A 21810-nucleotide genomic window follows, 5' to 3' on the forward strand; every position below is an offset into this window, starting at 1 on the left:
GACGTGTGCACAGGATGGGCAGTCAGCGATTACCAGACAACTATTGCTTTTATAACTCTATGAAGGAATGAAGAATCAAGGCAGACCTAAAAAATACAAAGATGTAGCTAGGCGTAACATGAAGTTGAGGGAACTAGACACAAACAAATGGCAAGAGAAGGCAAACAACAGTATTGCATGGAAGTCAGTAATGATGCCTAACCATAAGACAGTCATCGTCGAAAGGAGAGAGAGAGAAACATTGCACATTTTCAAGGGTAACTTGACTACTTCAGTATACGTTGTACGAATAATAGACAACCAAGGGCAGGTTTCAGGTAGTGTTGAGAACTAATTTGTAACTAGGTGGACGCCTTTTTTATTACCCGGCGTTGCACGAGTAATAAAAAAGGCTTTTGTACCGAACATTTACTTTTAATCAACATACTCAATGTCAACATTTACCATTCTAACTTTTAAATGAAGGTGTTTGTTTATTTTTGTGAACTGTGCTAATTATGTTAACTATTTATTATTATGTTTTTCTTTACATATAGGCATGCATTTTTCTTCGTTTAAGGCTTCATGGAGTTTTCTTCTAGTATGGCTTTACACATAAAGCTAGCTGCAGTGTTTAACGTGAAGCCATGAAAGATTGGCATGTATTCCAAGTATGTGCCGAATTTATTCTATGGTATAGCAAGTTGGACAGTATAGTGTATTGGACAAATGGATCTCTGCAAAACTGGAAGTTGTGAGTTCAAATCCAGTTGGCAATGAAATCTTTATTTTTAAAACTTAATCGCTATAGCTGGACAGATGGAAGTACAGACGGACAAACATTGAGATTTATATATATACTAACTGTGCTACCCGGTGTTGCCCAGGTAATAAATAAGTCTTCAATCAGAAAATTTATTTGTATTTAACATATAATTACATTTGCCATTTTAACTTTCAAACTAAATATCATGAGAAAAGAGTTTTGTGTAATTGAAATAAATTAAGAGAAAATAAAAACAGATGTAAAAGTTTTCAAACTTTGTCAAACAAATTTTAAACTTAATGAGAAAAATGTTTCATGCAGTTCAAATGAATTAAAAAAAATAAAACGACTATAAAAAGTTTTAGATGTAAATGTGAAATAATTAGCAAGTAATAGCTAAATTAAGTATGATTAAGTAATGATACAATTAATACGAACTGAGAACACAAAATAAAAATCCTGAATATGTAAAATTAACAATAACAATTCGTGCATAGAAGTGCTTATATAAAAAAGGTTACTGTTCCACCAGAAGCTATCCATCAAAATTTTGAATATGATGATACGGAAACATATAATTATCCGCGCGAGAAGAATTGGCCTTGACTCCAGATATAGTAATCGAACCTTACAAAAAATATTTCTTAACAGGGGCATCATAACGCGTGGCTGCATCGGTAATATAATCAGCGTGCGCTCTAGCTATATCTATAGCCGGAATGACAGATCCACACACATACTTTGAAAATATATATATATAGATAAATTATAGACTAAAAAGGTTTCTACGGTATGTGGAAAAGAGACAAACTTAGTTTCAATAACATGCTCCACTTGTCACAGCAGACACAAATCAACATTAAGGACTGATAGTTGGCAACTTAACAACATAGACATGATGTTATACACTAAGTGTACATTTAAGCTATAAATTAACGTGTTCAACATTTGAAGAATGATATGAGTTGTACAAGAAACATGTACATGTATATATTTGATTAAAAAAGTTATGAAAATGGTGACCAGAAACAAATAAACATGATCTAACATGAAAGATGACAAATACATGTACTATAAAGAACAAAAAATATACAATGAAGACATTAGTTGTGATAAAAATGAGATAGAGAGTAGAAATTAGAGCTGTTCCAATACCTGCAATGGTAAAACCACACATAATCCATAGAATATACACATGAACAGGAAATTAGAATATATTAAAGACTTGCAGCACCAGAATAAATAGCCTGAACATTGGCAGCAGGTAAACTAAACGAGGGATTAATACCGAGTGATAAAGGTGGTAGAGTTTTCTAACACAAAGTTACCTTAATTCAACCATTTATGACTAGAGACTCGCTGCACTGGATGTGTCCCATGCAAGTACAAGAATTTACAAAAATATACTCTAGCGTTATGTCCTATACCAAGCGGCATGTCTAGACCTTTGCATGGCCTGACCAGACGGAACAATCCAAGCAGGATTACAAATAAATGTCAGCATATCCATCTGCTGCGATCAATATCATGGGACAAGTGATCAATATCTTGCAATAGTGATCAATATCGTGGGATAACTGACCAATATCATGGAATAAGTAATCAATATTTTGAGATAAGTGATCAATATTTTGGTATTAGTGATCAACATTTTAAGATAAGTGATCAATATCTCAAGACAAGCTCTATTCAAAAGATCCAGAATGCTTTCTTGATTTCCTATGAAAACTTGCCCTTCGTGACTGTTGACTACCGTGTCTTGACCTGTATGTTGACGAGTCTGGCACAGAGCCTGTTGGACTGCCTAAACTTGATAACGACAAGGAAGCACTGATACCTAAAATTACAGATGTATGGAGAAGTATAATCAAAATTCAATGACGGTTCTTGAGTGTCCCTAAACAGAACTTCTAAACTGTTAAAGAACCTACCTAAATACTCAAAGATTGGAGACATTTATCAAAAATATTTTGGTTTGTAACTCAATATACATGACAACAACATGCTATACCAATGACATACATTGCATACATTGAAGATATTCATCATAGGAGCTGTTATTCTTTCTGAGAAATAATTGCAGAAGTATACAAGTGAACAATACAACAAAATTACAATTACATGTTGTAAGTTACCTATTGTTGTACCAAAACCAAATTAGGCTCCTAAACTAACAACATGCAGAAGACAAATTACACAGTTGTTAACAGATTCCTATTTTTAACGGGTTCCAACTGTTAACAGATTCCTGTCACTTATCACTATGTATTCACCATACCACTAACTTATTAAACAGATGAGCCTTCATGGATTTGTTCCTGTCACTTATCACTATGTATTCACCGTACCACTAACTTATTAAACAGATGAGCCTTCATGGATTTATTCCTGTCAATTATCACTATGTATTCACCGTACCACTAACTTATTAAACAGATGAGCCTTCATGGATTTATTCCTGTCACTTATCACTATGTATTCACCGTACCACTAACTTATTAAACAGATTAGCCTTCATGGATTTATTCCTGTCACTTATCACTATGTATTCACCGTACCACTAACTTATTACACAGATGAGCCTTCATGGATTTATTCCTGTCACTTATCACTATGTATTCACCATACCACTAACTTATTAAACAGATGAGCCTTCATGGATTTGTTCCTGTCACTTATCACTATGTATTCACCGTACCACTAACTTATTAAACAGATGAGCCTTCATGGATTTGTTCCTGTCACTTATCACTATGTATTCACCGTACCACTAACTTATTACACAGAGGAGCCTTCATGGATTTGTTCCTGTCACTTATCACTATGTATTCACCGTACCACTAACTTATTAAACAGATGAGCCTTCATGGATTTGTTCCTGTCACTTATCACTATGTATTCACCATACCACTAACTTATTAAACAGATGAGCCTTCATGGATTTATTCCTGTCATTTATCACTATGTATTCACCGTACCACTAACTTATTACACAGAGGAGCCTTCATGGATTTGTTCCTGTCATTTATCACTATGTATTCACCGTACCACTAACTTATTACACAGATGAGCCTTCATAGATTTGTTCCAGTCACTTATCACTATGTATTCACCGTACCACTAACTTATTAAACAGAGGAGCCTTCATGGATTTATTCCTGTCACTTATCACTATGTATTCACCGTACCACTAACTTATTAAACAGAGGAGCCTTCATGGATTTGTTCCTGTCACTTATCACTATGTATTCACCATACCACTAACTTATTAAACAGATGAGCCTTCATGGATTTGAATGCTTAGAGATGAACTTACACAATATTCTAGTAAATGTTATCAGAAAGCATCTGATAACATTTACTAAAATTTAAAAAACATTTACTAAAAAAATAAAAACATTTACTAGCAGTATATTTCTATCATTTAAGATTGATTTTAATGTTTGAGGTGATCTGACTGCTAGGATGCTTCAAGATCAAAATCAACAAAACTTAATTACCGTTAAAACGGATTAGAATTAGATTAAAAACAGATTAGAAACTAGATTAGAACTGACAAAACTTGATCGCGGTTAAAACGCTCAGAAGAAAAATTCGTGTGAAATGACATCACTAGTTGCTATAGTGATATCAGCTGTTGTGTTCAAGTTGTATCATTACGCGTCTCTATTTTGTCAGTCTCTTTGCAACTATAGACGTCAAACTTTACTTCCGCTTGATCTGAGCATTTTAACCACGATCAAGTTTTGCCAATTTTCATCTTGAAACATCCTGGCAGTCAGATCACCCCAAAGTTACCAAAAACTAATCATCAAAGTGTTAAAGTGGAGTGAATGTAAACGATATAGTAACAAGTAGCCAAGGCTTACCTAAAGAGCGAGGATAAGGGTTGTTCACGTCGAAATCTCTGTCATCGCCAGGCAAATAATTGTCGACCATATCCTCAAGACAAATAGCAAGATTCTCGGCCCCATTGAAGTTTGATTGCTGTAAGATAGAGAGATGGACAGTGAGAGCTGCCTACAGCGCATCAGATTCGTCTCAATGGTAGTCACACATCTAACCACACTTCTCACAAGCTTCAACATGCTCTTGCGATAAACTGCATTGCATAATATGAAGCCTGACAATGCATATGTTTGAAAATGCGCAGTAGACATGAAGTATCATTTCTTCTATAGACAAATTACAAGCACTGAATGACGGATTGGGTTCAACATTTACATGAGAAAAAAAAGGAAGAGGTTGGATTCACACGCTATTCACTATTCTTAGCAAACGTAAATCAGAACAAAAAAAGTCAGACCAGTAATGTCTGTGTTCTGATTCTACTGTTTAGCTCTTGTCAGCAAAAGCAGGCTGGTGCAAAGGCAGCGAGTGAGGTTTCTGTGAACTCCTATTGATATCTTATTCAATTGATGGCTCGGAACAGCAGAGTGTAAATTCTACTAAAGATGGTTAGATGGAAAACATAAATGTAGACGCTCCTCATAAGATGCACTATAACACGGTGTTGACAATATTATCACGAGTTTACTCGCATTGACAACGGTATTAGCAGGGACTTGCTCTAAAGCTATGAGAGATTGCGGAGGTTACATGTCTATGAGAGAAGCCCTTACTAGGCCACAACCACCGCGCACCACACAATTTATGCAAACAACATCTATTGCAGCCAGCGAGACAACATCTATGCCAGAGAACTGGTACCTGAATGGAAGACGGCCACACCCCCGTCTCCAGACCATTATATGATCGGAGATTAGTGGTAATGGCATGATCGTCTTTGATTCGTTTCTCAGGAGCTGCCTTAATCTAGCATAGAAATGAGCAAACATAAATCTTAGTGGTAAAAGGACAGCTTGATGAGTGGGCAGTACAAGAGACAGCGTCACGCTGCCTTCTCCAGAGAGATGCTTATTTAAATATTCTATAAGATCTGTGTAAGAGATGCAAATAGAGAGTGAGCAAGAGACAGAGGGCGAGCTGAGAGAGGAGATTCTGTGAAAGAAGCCATGCGTAATCAAAAGTAAGCCGTAACTGTGTGCAAACAAAGAGTAAATCAATGACTAGGCGGTCTATGGCAAGCTCATGTGAATCCTTGATGGAGTTAACTTACCCTGAATGGACCGGCAAACCGACTTATACCACCGAACCCGGCATCTGAAAGAGAGTAGGCATCAATGAAACAGATGTTCAGTTACTTTGGAAGTCCTACCCAGTTTTGTAGAAAGTAATGAGGAGATCTAAGAAATAAGCTCATGTTTATTAATAAATACAGCGCATGTTTATTAAATGCTGGTAAACGGAACATATTACAACTACCCACATTCAGTGTTTGTGGTGCAAATGGACATATATTACGCATGTCGACCTACAATAGGTCAGTGAGGAAGGCAGATAGGATACCTGATAAGCATATCCCTGAGCACCCGTCTGATGGTTCACATCTTGACAGCAATCCTACAGATCTTACACAATTTATTAGGCGTATTACATGCTGAACAGACATATAACTCACTTTGGAGGAGTAGATATTGTTTTTGCTGTTGCTCCATGTCAATTGTAAGCATATTCTGCATGATTGTCTGAACCGAGCTAAGCATCACCTGGTCATGGCTGAGAAGAAAAAATAGAAATGGTAAGATGTTTTTAGACATTAGCTGCATATATGCTACACAATTATCCTGTGGTGCAGGGAGCAGGAAACCAGTAATTGTTTCCTTGTGACAACAAAACTAGCGGTCTATTAGACAAAGAAGACAGAAAAAAAGTTATTATATGAGATAATCCCTAAAGATATAGCGGGTTACACTAGCAAGGGTGAGTAATAGGTGAGTCATAGGTGAGTAATATGTGGAACTGACCTGATTGACCATGAAAACGTTCTGGTAAGTTCACAGGTAAAAGACTTGTTTGAAGTGAGCAAAACTTAATAAGAACTCACCAAGTCTTCATTGGCAAAAGACTTAACACCAAGTCTTCATTGGCCAAAGACTAAACACCAAGTCTTCATTGGCAAAAGACTTAACACAAAATCTGCATCGGCAAAAGACAACGCCAAATCTGCATTGGCAAGAGACTTAATACCAAATCTGCATTGGCAAGAGACTTAACATCAAGTCTTCATTGGTAGTGAACTTGACTATATGACCAATGACACAGGTTCAAAGATGATGTGTATGACAACATGTGGACAACATAGAATGACAGTTCTCTCATTTGGTATCGTTGTTAATTAACACCAGAAGTAATGCTTAAAGCATACTTGTGGCATAATTACAACTAATGTAAATTACTTACAATTAATGTAAATTACTTACAACTAATGTAAATTACTTACAACTAATGTAAATTACTTACAACTAATGTAAATTACTTACAATTAATGTAAATTACTTACAAATAATGTAAATTACTTACAACTAATGCAAATTAAAGATGGCACATTTAGGCTTAGCAACACCACAGTAACGACCTTGACCTGTTGTAATGTAACAGGCAATGGCACCCTGCAAGAGCGCTTTAGGATTTTCACATGTAGGAGCACGCAGAATCCAACTGTGTGCCACTGCAGTTTTATAAGAACTGTGTTAAACGCCCTTAGCTCAAGATCTTTTTAAACAATTGAATATTTGTAGGCGAGGATAGCTGAAATCTTGCCTCATAACAAAGGCCTTTTACCTATGTTAGGAATCCTATGTTATCAGATTTGTTTCATGGTCATCAATAGAGGAATTACCATATAAATCCCATAACACACAGCTTATGGAAATATGGAGGATCAAACGAATGCTTATCATTCACTCCATTCCACGAAAGATGTTTTGTATTTTATCAACTATTTGATATATAAAATATTTCATATATTTATATATAAAACATCTGTTTAATATATTTCATTTTATATTATGCATTAATTTTGTGAATTTTATCAACATTTATGAATTTTAGCTCCTTCCAAAGTAAAGTTAAAGGATCCAAAAACACTAGCAAAACTAATGGCGACTCTGAGTACAGACGGTTCCCAACCTACGAACGAGTTACGTTCCGAACGATTGTTCGTAAGGTGAATTTGTTCGTAAGTTGCTTCAGTCCTATATTTTGTATTATAATTTATGTTTAAGGCCTATATAAGTATATTGAAGGTTTATATAAGTATGTTTAAGGCTTGTATAAGTAACCTGTATTGGTTTGTACTGAAAAAAATATTTAACAAAATGGAGATAATACTTTGGTGGGCGCCGGGCCATGACACTGCATTTCTTATTTATTGTATGTCTTGTCCTTTTTATTATATTGTTGTTTTAATCGTTATGCTATCACTTATGGTTGTTGTCTTATTTTTTGTATGTGTTGTCCGTTTATTACATCGTTGTTTCCCTCCTTATGCTATTGTTATATCTGATATACTGTCATAACACTATCACTTATCGTCACGTATATTGTTGTCATACCTACGCGCTAGCGGTCCTATTTATTCACCTTGCTAGCCGGTGTTCTTACCGTTTGCCGTTAGCCGGAACGGTTGATATTATTGTATATAAAGGAGTGCGCTCATTTAGTTGAGCAGAGCAGATAGCCGTACGCTCCTCGGCTAGTGAAGTTGCCTTCGCTAATTAAAAGCTGAATGAAACTACACGCACTCTCTTCTCTTTATTTATTAGTAGAGATCGTGCCAAGTAAAGGCCGGCAAATCCCTTTACAATACATATGTAAAGTTCAAACAAGGTTCAAACAAATAACTCTAAAGTTATTCGAGTTACGAACAACGGTACATACGTTCGTATGTACTGTTGTTCGTAACTCGAATGTTTGTAAGTAGGGAACCATCTGTATTGAGAAGTGACAAGACAAGAGGCTATCAATGTAGTGTGTGTAAAAGTAGTGGTTTCTAAATTACGAGTTCAAGGCCATTGCCACTGACCATGAATAATTTCTACTTGTAAGCTTGCCTGAGGAGGCCATACCTAGAGGTCATACCTAGAGGACATACCTAAAGGCCATGCCTAGAGCTCATACCTAGAAGACATACCTAGAGGCCTTACCTAGAGGCCATACCTAGAGGCCATACCTTGAGGTCATACCTAGAAGCCATACCTAAAGGTCTTATCTAGAGGACATACCTAAAGGCCATACTTAGAGGCCATACCTAAAGGTCACGCATAAAGGTCATACCTAGAGGCCATACCTAAAGGCTTTACCTAGAGGACATACCTAGAGGCCATACATAGAGGTCATACCTAGAGGCCACACTTAGAGGTCACACATAAAGGTCATACCTAAAGGCCATACCTAGAGACCATACCTAAAGGCCATACCTAGAGGCCATACCTAGAGGCCATACCTAAAAGTCATACATAAAAGCCATACCTCGAGGCTATACCTAGAGGCCTTACCTAGAGGCCTTACCTAGAGGCCATACCTAGAGGCCGTACCTAGAGGTCATGCCTAGAGGCCATACCTAAAGGTGTTACCTAGAGGACATACCTAAAGGCCATACTTAGAGGCCATACCTAGAGGTCCCGCATAAAGGTCATACCTAGAGGCCATATCTAGAGGCCATACCTAAAGGCTTTACCTAGAGGACATACCTAGAGGCCATACCTAGAGGTCATACCTAGAGGCCATACTTAGAGGTCACACATAAAGGCCATACCTAGAGGCCATACCTAGAGGCCATACCTAAAAGTCATACATAAAAGCCATAGCTCGAGGCCATACCTAGAGGCACTTTATAAAACCGCTAATAGTGTAACTGCTAATTAAGCAGAACACAGAACTAACCTGTATCTGAGATGCTCGATAACCTTCGGTTCCAGCAAGTTGTAAACAACAGGGAAAACTTTTGGAAACTTGATGGATGCCTCAGCGAGGTACTGATAGAGAACTCTCTTTTCAGAGTCATCTGTTGTAAATCCAACCAGAGTTGCCTAAAAAAACAGCAGAAAATGTATGTTAATGGTATACAGGAAATTAGTGACCACACAATTTCAATGCGTTCTTAGCATGCGCAAGTATGTAGATGAATAGGTCATGAATAAGTCGCAAGTGACTGTTTATGATTCGTTAAAAAATTAAGAGTTGTTTCCTTTTTCACTTCTATCAATATTACAACAACAAAGAAGATAAATTCTATATTTCACAACTGCATATCAAGTTATTACTGTTTTTGTCTTTATTTGCACGGCTCTTCAGTCATAACACTAAAAATCACTCTGTTCAAACAGATTGTAAATTCTCTGGCAGAAAACTTTTTGACGTTTTATTAATCAGCAAATACAGCTAGACATGCAGAAGGTAACTAACCATGACAGTAAGCACAAGCGATACAAGCTCATCATCAAGGCTTTCTGGATCAAGCAGGATGTTACTCTCAGCTGAAGCAGATGTCCTTGAACTTCTTTCTCCTCTCGGTGGTGGAGGCCGCGGAGGGGCTACTTCCACTGAAAGTGCAAATACACAGAGCCCATAAGGAAAACTATCATTGCGAATATTAACATTGACAGCTTGCCAGTGACCGCCTGATGCAAAAAAGAACAATTACGACTATCCTATGAATAGTGGGAACTAGCTAACAATTGAGGAGAGATGGGAAAAGTTCTATCATAACTTCACATTGAATAAACTTGGTGCAACTGAAGTAGGATAGAAACGCAACCAAGTCAATTTGAGTCAATCACATGAAGTCGACACAATTGCTAAAATTCTTTTGACAAGTTTTTGTCAGAATGCTCAGCTGTCTTTCATTCATTTTGGCCGGGTGAAATTGGTTGATTTTCATGGGGAAATATTGTCTTGTAATTCTTGTTAGGTCTCCCTAATACTTACGACTAATAAAATTTGCAATAAAACTGCAATAAAAGCTGCTTTACAAGAGCATTAATAATTGACCTATGAGTTCCATAGCTTTGATATTAGCACCATGACAACACTATGGAACAGAGTGTTATATTCGTCATCAGAGCAAGATATGCTAAATTTAATAAGTATAAAATACAAGCACAGTAAACAATAGCACTCGAGCGTTATATGTTTTATCCAATGGCGGTTGAGGTTGTAGATGCTTTTCAGACTAGGGCCAATCATAAATGTGATAAGAAGACTAGGTATTATACGAAGAAGACTCTATGTTCATGGTGTCAGCAGATTGCTTCACATAAACATAGTTTATTATGACTGTTAATAATAACACAAAATGATCTGTAATAAAACTGAGCCAACTTTTCATAAAGTTTTAAATGTTGCCGTAGCAACGGAACATTGCTTCTAAAGAATGCGTCAAGCAAAAGAGGCCTGAACTACCTAGTGTCATGAATTGAGTAGTACGTCAGCTCAATACTACCAGCAGTAGGATTTGTCATAAATTAAAAGTCTGCTACATAGTTAATGCTTGGTAACCATGAGCAGGTGGTTGGTAACCATGAGCAGGTGGTTGGTAACCATGAGCAGGTGGTTGGTAACCATGAGCAGGTGGTTGGTAACCATGAGCAGGTGGTTGGTAACCATGAGCAGGTGCTTGGTAACCATAAGCAGGTGCTTGGTAACCATGAGCAGGTGCTTGGTAACCATGAGCAGGTGCTTGGTAACCATGAGCAGGTGCTTGGTAACCATGAGCAGGTGCTTGGTAACCATGAGCAGATGCTTGGTAACCATGAGCAGGTGCTTGGTAACCATGAGCAGGTGTTTGGTAACCATGAGCAGGTGCTTGGTAACCAGTAAATACTAATAACATTGCTCTAGTGACAAGTACCCAGGGCAAAATAACCACATAATATGTAAAATAACATTTCTACAGTAACAAGTATCCCGGAAAAAACAACTACCTAGTATGTGAAATACACAAAATTAGAATGAATTCATCTGTACACAAATCACTTTGTGAAAGTGCAATCATAGCTAGTATTCTCACTTAAGATGACAATGCTATAGGCCTACACAGAGCCATATAGTTTCACAGAGTCCCGTGACCAAAAGCCGGGAACAAAAACGCTTGATTCCAAACAAACCCGATCGACATACTGATCTCTAATGGAATATTCTTACCTCGCTCTCAACATCTCACTCTTTTGCATTTACTTTATTTTATTACAAAAAATCCTTTGTCGTTTCTTGTAGGAAAATTTGTCTTCTTTCAAATGGTGTATAATACAATAATCAATTTTAAAGCGACTGCCAATGGGAGTAATTTTTGTTGGTTAGTGTTGCGGCATCTCCATTATAACTTATATAAAACAATAGTGGGCGCGGCTTGTTTGTTTGGAGCCATGCGAGCTCCAATATACGCATCCATTAGCAGCGAAACTCTGTGAAGTTAGACAGCTCTGTACTGTCAGAGTCAAATAGCTTTAAAAAGTCTTGGGACCAAAACCGAAAACAAAAATGTCCAATTCCAAACAAACCCGATCGACATACTGATCTCTAATGGAATATTCATACCTCGCTCTCAATACCGCTCTTTTTTGCATTCACTTTACGTTTTTACAAAAACGTTATTAGCAGCTTTTTGTAGGAAATTTTGTTTTCTTTCAAATGGTTCATAATACAACAAACAATTTTAAAGTGACTGCTAATGGGAGTAGTTTTTGTTGATCAATGTTGCGGCTTCTCTATTATAACTTATATAAAAATAGTCGTGGCCTGTTTGTTTGGAATCGAGCGAGCTCCCGTATACGCTTCTGTTGGTCGCGGGACTCTGTGAAACTATACGACGCTGGGCCTACATTGAAAAGTGAAAAACCCAATTCATGTGTACACAACTCCAACAATAAGACGCTGCATCTACAGTATAGTATATACTAGTGCTGGGCACGGGTAGTAATACTCGTTGAACTCGCGGGTTTATCTTCTCTCGAGTATCGGGTAATAGAGATTTAGGGTATTCCGGTCCTTCGGGTTCGGGTTTTGACTTTCAAGTTCGGGTTTTGGTACACGGATCCATCGGGTAGTGTTAACAAAAACCCGGTCTATTGCATCCTGCGCTCTTAGTCTGGGACCACAAGGCATCTCTGTGTCATTTTTGCTAAGGAAGCATGACAATGGAGTTTAACGAGTCTTTAATTTAATAGATAGAATACAATATATCATACCTTATTTACTATGCCTACTAGAAATATTGTAGTCAAGCAGTGATTACTTGTCATTAAAAGATGAGAAGAAATACTTACATCACATTTTATTTGCGCAATTAGCCAAATCGGCTTCGTAAACAAATCTATGCCATTTTTAATACGGCGCGTGTTCGCTATCACCGATAACACATAGGTCCTTAGTCTGTTTCCGCTATCGCATTGTTAGAAACAGCTATCAGCGTTGATAGTAGCTTTGATAGCAGCATTGATAGCAGCGCTGATAGTGAAAATTTAATAACTCTGTTTAAAATGATTACCACAGCTAGCTATGATGGATTACATAATTCATTATAACCAAGTTCTACTAAGCCAACAAGCCTTACTAACGGAAAAAGCCGATAATGTAAAGTTTTTTATGATATTTGGAGCACCGTCTACAAAAAGTCAGAGGTACATAGAACATGCTTAAGTATTAAGCTACCATAGACCCTATCTTCTGCCACCTGTTGACACGAAAATGCCCTGTTGCCCCAAACTATCTTGACTGTTTAACAATCCACCTGTTAACGCTGCGAGTACGAATGTTAGTCAATAAAAACTGTGAAAAATGATAAATAAATTGAAAAGAAATATAATTGCTTTGTAAATTTGAAGATAAATCTGTTTAGAAAATTTAAACATAAAATCCATATCAATAAACCCGATACCCGAAAAACCCGTAGGCAAAGAAATACCCGAGCCTAGCACTACTAGCTACCCGATACTCGAAAAACCCGAACAGAAGGGGACGGGTCTAAACCCGTTGACCAAGAAGTACTCGTGCCCAGCACTAGTATATACACCCTGAATGAAAATCAGATACTATTGGTAGTTGAGCAGAGACAACACTCTTTGACATCTTCTCCACAACCCCAACACCCAGCTCTTTACTTACAGACAGTAGGCCTACTCGAGGCAGGGGATACATTGTAAGAGGCAGATCTGCCTGTGACGACAGCGTGAGTGTTTCTATTGGCAGCTTCATCCAAAGATTTCCACTGCTTGGCCTGTCAGGAGGAGACAAGCCAATGAACCATAATACTGCACACGCAACAGCAACAATCAGTTTCTGCTGGTAAAAGATATAAGAATACTAACAGTTCCTGGTAAGGAGCGAAGTCCAGTAGAAGCGTCTCCAGACAAGCTCAGGTCATGCATGAAATGGCTTGGAGTAGAAAAAACCTCTGAGTAGGAAGGAGGTGAATCAACGGGACTGAGCTGACAACGTGACCTCACTTCCTCCGAGACAGACAGCAATGCTGTAAGCATAAAAAAATTATAAATGCTACTTGTTCTCAGTAGCAAGCATTCAGCAGTGTACTGCCAGTAGTGTGCTATCAGTAGCGTGCTGCCAGTAACGTGCTGCCAGTAGCGTGGCATCGGTAACGTGCGGCCAGTAGCGCGCCATCACCATTGCGTAAGTTCAGTTAATTAGATGCTTCGTGTAGCATTGATAAGCTGGTAGAAAGTGCACCTCACAATTCACAGCGGTATGAAAAGGTTATAAATTGCATGACAATAGATTAAGTCTCCACACTGACTATCTGAAGTAAATAGAAAGAACAAGAATCAAACATAGAATTACACACTGTCTAGGTATAATGTCATCGTCAATACCTAGTGCCTTGATAGTGATCCTGTGGTCTTACTCACAGAAGAGTCAAATATTAAATAGAATAAACAAAAATTAGTTAAAGGTAATTTTGATAAAAGCTTATGATATGAATTCAAATCCTGTACTAGTTTCATTTTAGCAAAACCTACGATAGTGTTTGACATATACCATAAGCGATAAGTAAGGCAAGAGTTGGTATGAGCTACGGCCAATAGCAACATAGAGTTGAGGCTATCTAGAAAAAAACTATCCAATCAATTGAAGCTAAACGCTCTACACGCCCTACAGACACTCTATTGGAAGATTGCTAGAGTAAGACTTATGGAAGCATAAATTCCTACAGTATAGTATGGCTACAGTCACTGTCTTACTATAAAAGTACAGTATAGTACAGTATAGTATGGCTACAGTCACTGTCTTACTATAACAGTATAGTATAGTACAGTATAATATGGATAAAGTCACTGTCTTACTATAAAAGTACAGTATAGTACAGTATGGATACAGTCACTGTCTTACTATAAAAGTACAGTATAGTACAGTATAGTATGGATACAGTCACTGTCTTACTATAACAGTACAGTATAGTACAGTATAGTATGGCTACAGTCACTGTCTTACTATAACAGTATAGTATAGTACAGTATAATATGGATAAAGTCACTGTCTTACTATAAAAGTACAGTATAGTACAGTATGGATACAGTCACTGTCTTACTATAACAGTACAGTATAGTACAGTATAGTATGGATACAGTCACTGTCTTACTATAACAGTACAGTATAGTACAGTATAGTACGGCTACAGTCACTGTCTTACTATAACAGTACAGTATAGTACAGTATAGTATGGCTACAGTCACTGTCTTACTATAACAGTACAGTATAGTACAGTATAGTATGGATAGTCACTGTCTTACTATAACAGTACAGTATAGTACAGTATAGTATGGCTACAGTCACTGTCTTACTATAACAGTACAGTATAGTACAGTATAGTATGGCTACAGTCACTGTCTTACTATAACAGTACAGTACAGTATAGTATGGATACAGTCACTGTCTTACTATAAAAGTACAGTATAGTACAGTATAGTATGGATACAGTCACTGTCTTACTATAAAAGTACAGTATAGTATAGTATGGATACAGTCACTGTCTTACTATAAAAGTACAGTATAGTACAGTATAGTATGGATACAGTCACTGTCTTACTATAACAGTACAGTATAGTACAGTATAGTATGGCTACAGTCACTGTCTTACTATAACAGTACAGTATAGTACAGTATAGTATGGCTACAGTCACTGTCTTACTATAACAGTACAGTACAGTATAGTATGGATACAGTCACTGTCTTACTATAAAAGTACAGTATAGTACAGTATAGTATGGATACAGTCACTGTCTTACTATAAAAGTACAGTATAGTATAGTATGGATACAGTCACTGTCTTACTATAAAAGTACAGTATAGTACAGTATAGTATGGATACAGTCACTGTCTTACTATAACAGTACAGTATAGTACAGTATAGTATGGATACAGTCACTGTCTTACTATAACAGTACAGTATAGTACAGTATAGTGTGGATACAGTCACTGTCTTACTATAAAAGTACAGTATAGTATAGTATGGATACAGTCACTGTCTTACTATAAAAGTACAGTATAGTACAGTATAGTATGGATACAGTCACTGTCTTACTATAACAGTACAGTATAGTACAGTATAGTATGGATACAGTCACTGTCTTACTATAACAGTACAGTATAGTACAGTATAGTGTGGATACAGTCACTGTCTTACTATAACAGTACAGTATAGTACAGTATAGTATGGATACAGTCACTGTCTTACTATAACAGTACAGTATAGTACAGTATGGCTACAGTCACTGTCTTACTATAAAAGTACAGTATAGTACAGTATGGCTACAGTTACAGTCATACTATAAAATAAAATAATCTAGACTTCTACACAAATGTGTTCTCTAAAACCAAATCTCCTGATGAAGATATTTCTATAATAAATAACAGGTTAAGCGTTGTTAAAAAATTGGTGTTCTATAAATAAACTCACAATAAATGTTGAAGAGACTAACTTTATTATTGTCAAGAATCCACAAAATAGAAATACTTTTCATAGAACGATTTCAATAAATAGTGTTAATATAAAAAATGCTGTCAATATCCAACTTCTTGGGAGTAATTATTGATTTTACATTAAATTTGTTCTCTCATATTGCAAAGTTACGGCCTGAGCTAGCATCTATCTCTGGACTGATTTTTTGACTCGTTTCACCTTTCCTTCTCAAAAAAGTGTTAATTCTTCATTATAAACAGTAAACTGGTTTCCATTTTAGTAGTTTGGAGAAACGAGCCAAAGTTTTATCTTAACCAAATTCTTGCTATACGAATGCGTATTTTAACAATTATATACATAAATCCTGTTACTTATCATGCAGCTCCATTATGCAAAAAGCTAAAGTTCTCGCTATACAAAAGCTTTAGTCACAGTGTCTGTATCTCTTAGCTCAGACAGCATATTCTTTAGACAACCCGCACCATACCACCTTACTCGACAGTCTGAACTCTTGTTACTTAAGACTGCCCTATGTCAACTTATGGCCAGAGACAGGTCTCATACCAGATGTCTGACACCTGGGTTAGTCTTCCTGCCAATTGCAGGAAGATAAGATGTAAAGATAAATTCACAGTGGCACAGAAACAGTACATTTGGGATAATCTGTAATTGCCCAACCTGAGGCTGGCTGGTTGCTGACTTTCCAATCCAGCCCCTTGATTAGCCCTGCTATTGTGCATTGGGCCTGCATCACTACTTTCATGGATAAATAATTGATATAATATTTACATATATATTGTTCTTTTCTTCATTATCGCTTATTTAAGATTGTTTATGATCGATGCGAATAAAACAAACAAACTAATGAACATACACAGTCTTTGTCGGTTTGAAAAAATGTGAAGGCAATTTTCAGTTGTACGTGGTATTCCTTGTACGGGTGTTGCTTTTCCGTGCCATGCATAGGCTAGTGATGATGTCAATTGATAAAAATATTTTAAAAGCCAGCATCAGACAGTGTGGGAGGCCTATAATTCAGCATGCAACACACTAAAAATAATAAAACACTAACAGGAGGGGCACGGAAAACAAAGTTGACAGGTAGAGCAATATGTTCTACCTGTCAACTGTCCAAAGCTAATCTTATAAAGCGTATTGCGTAAGTTGATTTGCCTAATTAATCAATAAAGGTTTTGCTGATGGTCATCAAGAATATGAGTAAAAATTGATTGTGGAATGATTAGTCTACAATCAACAACAATATTTTTATTGAAATGTTTTAATCAAATATGATAGATACGAACTTTACTTTAGAGCTCCTAGCCAAACGAATTAAAATAAAATGGTAATAACTGGACTTGCTGTGAGTAATTAGACCATTGGAGTTTACAGTTTCCCAATTCATAAAAGTCAGATGGCACACGTATCCTAGTCTGAGAGTACACGCTGTCATACAGTGAGCACCGGTTTATATAACTTATATAGAGACGAGTGAGCTGAACCTACTGTCATCTATCTGGCATAGAAATAACCACAAGCTAGACATTGAGCTACACAAACACTAGCTATACCAGGAGACATTAATAAGAGAGTTAAACATACGCAACCTAAATGCAGGGTCATCTATGGACTGACTAGACAATACAAGTAGCTCAATACAGTCATATATTATATATAGTATTATATAATATATTACTATATATTATATAATTTATATAGTAATATATTACACAGTAATATAGTAACCATTCACCTGTTAAGTATGGTATTGTTTCAGGTGTGACAGCAAACTTGTCAGGGAGATTCTTAGACACTATACACAGACATGTGTTGATAACTCTCATCGTCCTTGATACTGTTGTGCTTTCTGGGTGTCGGAAGCCCTATAATAAAATTGTTACCCTATCCGCACCTAATCAACTTTTGTAGTGTAAAGCAGGAAATGTAATAGGATCGCTATAATTGTTGTAGACAAACTCTATGTACTATTGCCTTAACATTAAATATTATTAGAAATTCCACTGTCATACAGCCCACGACCAAAGAGATGGCCAGAGATATTGGCAAAAAAATAAAGGGTACTGATGGTTGAGAAATGCAATACTAGCAATCAAATGGCTCTGCAGTGCAATAGGATAACTGCAATGGTAGCTGTAATGTACTGGGTGTGGGTGTTATTATATACAACAATAAGCAATAATGAATGGAAAAGATGTTTATATTTTCCCCCTGCAATAGGAGAAATGCAATATTGGCCAATATTAGAAGTAAAATGCACTGATATTCTTAGAATAATCAATTTTATTAATATAGTAATAATAGAAAAACAATACACAATTTTGATTACATTTCAAAACGTAATAGGTAGCAATATCGAGAAGTGGTATTTATATAGGTTTTTAAAAAATTTATTTAAAAAGTGTTTGGTCATGACAAACAACAACAATGAAAGGAAAATATTACTCGTTTATATCTCTCCCTTGCAATAGGAGAAATGCAATGTTGGCCAATATTATAAGTAAAATGCACTGATATTATTAAAATAACCAATATTGTTAATATAGTAATACAGCAATAATAGAAAACCTATGAGCGTTCATGCGTCTCAAAGATTTCTGCAAACTGCAGCAAAATAAAAGCTGTTATTAAAGTGTTATAAAGCTGTAGGCCTAATTTACTGTAATGTATGTAATTCAACAACAATAAAGAAATATGTTTATTATAACTCTGAAATGCAAAATTAGAAGTAAAATGGCAAGCTACTGTGTACTATACACAGTTTGAAAGTTGGTTGCGTTGAATGTAGAATGGTTTTGATAAGCGATCTTTAACAGAAAGCGAATAAGAGTATTCACGCGTATAAAACTGTAGCAAAATAAAAAATGTTCTCGTCATGAAGGGGCGTTGTAGTTCGGCCCTAGCTTGTACATAAGTTGTAAAGAATTTCGGTTAACGTTTCAAATAATGAAACCTTCGGTGATTGGACAAAAAACACAGGCTGATAAACTGTGTACCACAATTTCGTACCTGTAAATCGGTCTACGCCTCAAACGGTCTACGTTTATTACAGAAACCTTCGAATAAATTCGATTACAAGTGAAAAATGCCATAGACTGATGAAATGAGCACGGTTTTCTCGTGAAATGCGCACTGCTAAATAGTTCTACAATCGGTCGCACGGCTTTATTGGCGTTTCAATTTTCGGTCTTAACTTTTATTAAACCTAGCTTTTCAAGCTTTTTGTGGCAATTTTCGTTCAAATTAATCTGTCTATTTGTGTATAATCCGATCAGATGGGTAAGTTTTAAGATATTATCGTTGGTTTACAAAGACTTGGTAACATATTTAAATAGGTTTAAATGTGTTTTGTATCGTTATTATACTTTAACGACTTTAAATTCCGATGCTTAAATTTTTTGATGAAATTTCTTGACGAGGGTTCGTCTCATTGTTGATGAATAATTTTCGTAAATTGTGTGCGCATGCATTTATCATAAAACTCCCACACTTCCGCTCCGCTCGTGTGGTCGTGGGACAATTTACAGTGAAGATGAAATAATTTTTACCTTATGACATCACAAGTGTCACAAGGCATTGCAGTTTGAATAACTGTAAAATTACTTAACGTGGTTACACTAACGAAAGCATATAAATGAGTGTGTAGCATATAAAGCAGGTGAATGTCGTACAAACCACTCTATGGCTACTCTAGAGTTAGCTGAACAGCATCAGGATGCCAGAGCAGACTACCCTGCACTATACTCTGCACCAATCCTTGCAAGCTACCCTGCACCATTCCTTGCAGGCTACCTTGCATCATACCCTGCAGGCTGCCCTGCATTATACTCTGCACCAATCCTTGCAGGCTACCCTGCACCATTCCTTGCAGGCTACCCTGCACCATTCCTTGCAGGCTACCCTGCACCATTCCCTGCACAAACCTTTATGAGATGAGCAATGAGGGCAAAGTGGAAGTTGTAGTCGAAGTTTAATTCTAGTGTGTGGTCTATCATCCTGAAATGGAAGTTGAGCTGCTGTCTGGTGCTCATCATGCAGTCTCGCAGACTCTGTAAGACAACACGCTCACTAGGGCTATGTAGAGCAACATATTGTTTATGAGTTCTATTCTATTAGTTCTATTATTAATTCTATTCATAACAATTAAATTCATTTATAGTCAATCAGGAATCTAGAGCAGAGAACAGTGTAGCAGAGTGGCCAGAGACAAAGCTCCATTTTTATGACTACATGAAGATAATAAAATGATGGTGATAAGGGCAATAGATTGCTGCTGTTTACAGAATACAAGCGCCTATAATCGGAAATGATCACAGCAATGACTGGTTTTACAATGTTTTGTGACACACGTTAAAACACAGTGACAAGTTCTACTAAAAATTCAGCTGGGTATTATGACACATTGTGACAGGTGCTAGAACAAGTTGTACAAGTACCATGATATGTGGAAAAATATTGCATCACATGTCATGACAGGTATGATGGTATGTTGTGACAGGTATTGTGACGAAAGGCACAATGGGAAGTGCCACAAAGGACAGACTATACCTGTGTTTCGAATACACCATGACCATGTGTATCAGACTGTACCTGTGTTTCGAATACACCATGTGTATCAAGAGTGAGAAGATTCTGCTCGAGCATTGCGAGGGCCGCGCTGTACAATCTCTGATCTTCAAGCTGTAGTATAGCAATGGCTACCCAAAACAGGAACTTGTGTATTACAGAGTCCTACAACATAAGTGTCACAAAGATCTCACAAATATTGCATGACATTCATTCAGCCTTAAAAGAATAGAGTGCATAAAATGGTTTATATAATTTGATCGCAAGCAAGTTATGAACAACCAAAATCAAATGAAACAAACATAAAGAGTTTCTACAAGATGACATCGCAAGCATGTAAGTATATTAATCACTACCATGACACTGTTGGTGATATGGAGGTAGGTATTAGCCGTCTCAATACCTGTTTAAGGAGTGGTTGCACACGGGTCAGGCACATAACCACTCCTTCAATGAGAATGCCTTCTGACTCTAAAGCTTTCCTAAGAATTCTTAGGAGTTGTTTGACCTCAGCCTCACTGATCGTTTTACTGATACAACCATAGACAACGATAGCCCGTGGTTGCAAAGCTGGATTGTATTGGAAAGCAAACCTCTTAGCGAGGTCCATCCACTGCTGGAGCCAGTTACACTTTCCCTTAACGGTTGTAGAGGCAGCCTGCAACAA

At 36.9% G+C, this 21810-nt stretch overlaps 1 protein-coding gene across 1 annotated transcript in view; it reads right to left on the reverse strand.

Annotated features, from left to right (window-relative positions):
• Positions 1-1706: 1706 nt before the first annotated feature.
• The window catches only part of LOC137390021 (neurofibromin-like), a 51915-nt gene continuing 31811 nt past the window's right edge, over positions 1707-21810 (reverse strand). Inside the window, exons 29-41 of the mRNA XM_068076247.1 lie at positions 21547-21801; positions 21168-21308; positions 20501-20626; positions 18313-18442; positions 13954-14114; positions 13751-13862; positions 10055-10191; positions 9533-9678; positions 6267-6364; positions 5865-5908; positions 4615-4732; positions 2479-2582; positions 1707-1900 (exon numbers count right to left, since the gene is read on the reverse strand). Coding sequence (XP_067932348.1) covers positions 1883-1900; positions 2479-2582; positions 4615-4732; positions 5865-5908; positions 6267-6364; positions 9533-9678; positions 10055-10191; positions 13751-13862; positions 13954-14114; positions 18313-18442; positions 20501-20626; positions 21168-21308; positions 21547-21801 — 1590 coding nt within the window. The 3' untranslated portion in view covers positions 1707-1882. The remainder of the gene's footprint in view (positions 1901-2478; positions 2583-4614; positions 4733-5864; positions 5909-6266; positions 6365-9532; positions 9679-10054; positions 10192-13750; positions 13863-13953; positions 14115-18312; positions 18443-20500; positions 20627-21167; positions 21309-21546; positions 21802-21810) is intronic.

The sequence above is a fragment of the Watersipora subatra genome, chromosome 3 (assembly GCF_963576615.1).
Source record: "Watersipora subatra chromosome 3, tzWatSuba1.1, whole genome shotgun sequence".
Taxonomy (NCBI): Eukaryota; Metazoa; Bryozoa; class Gymnolaemata; order Cheilostomatida; family Watersiporidae; genus Watersipora; species Watersipora subatra.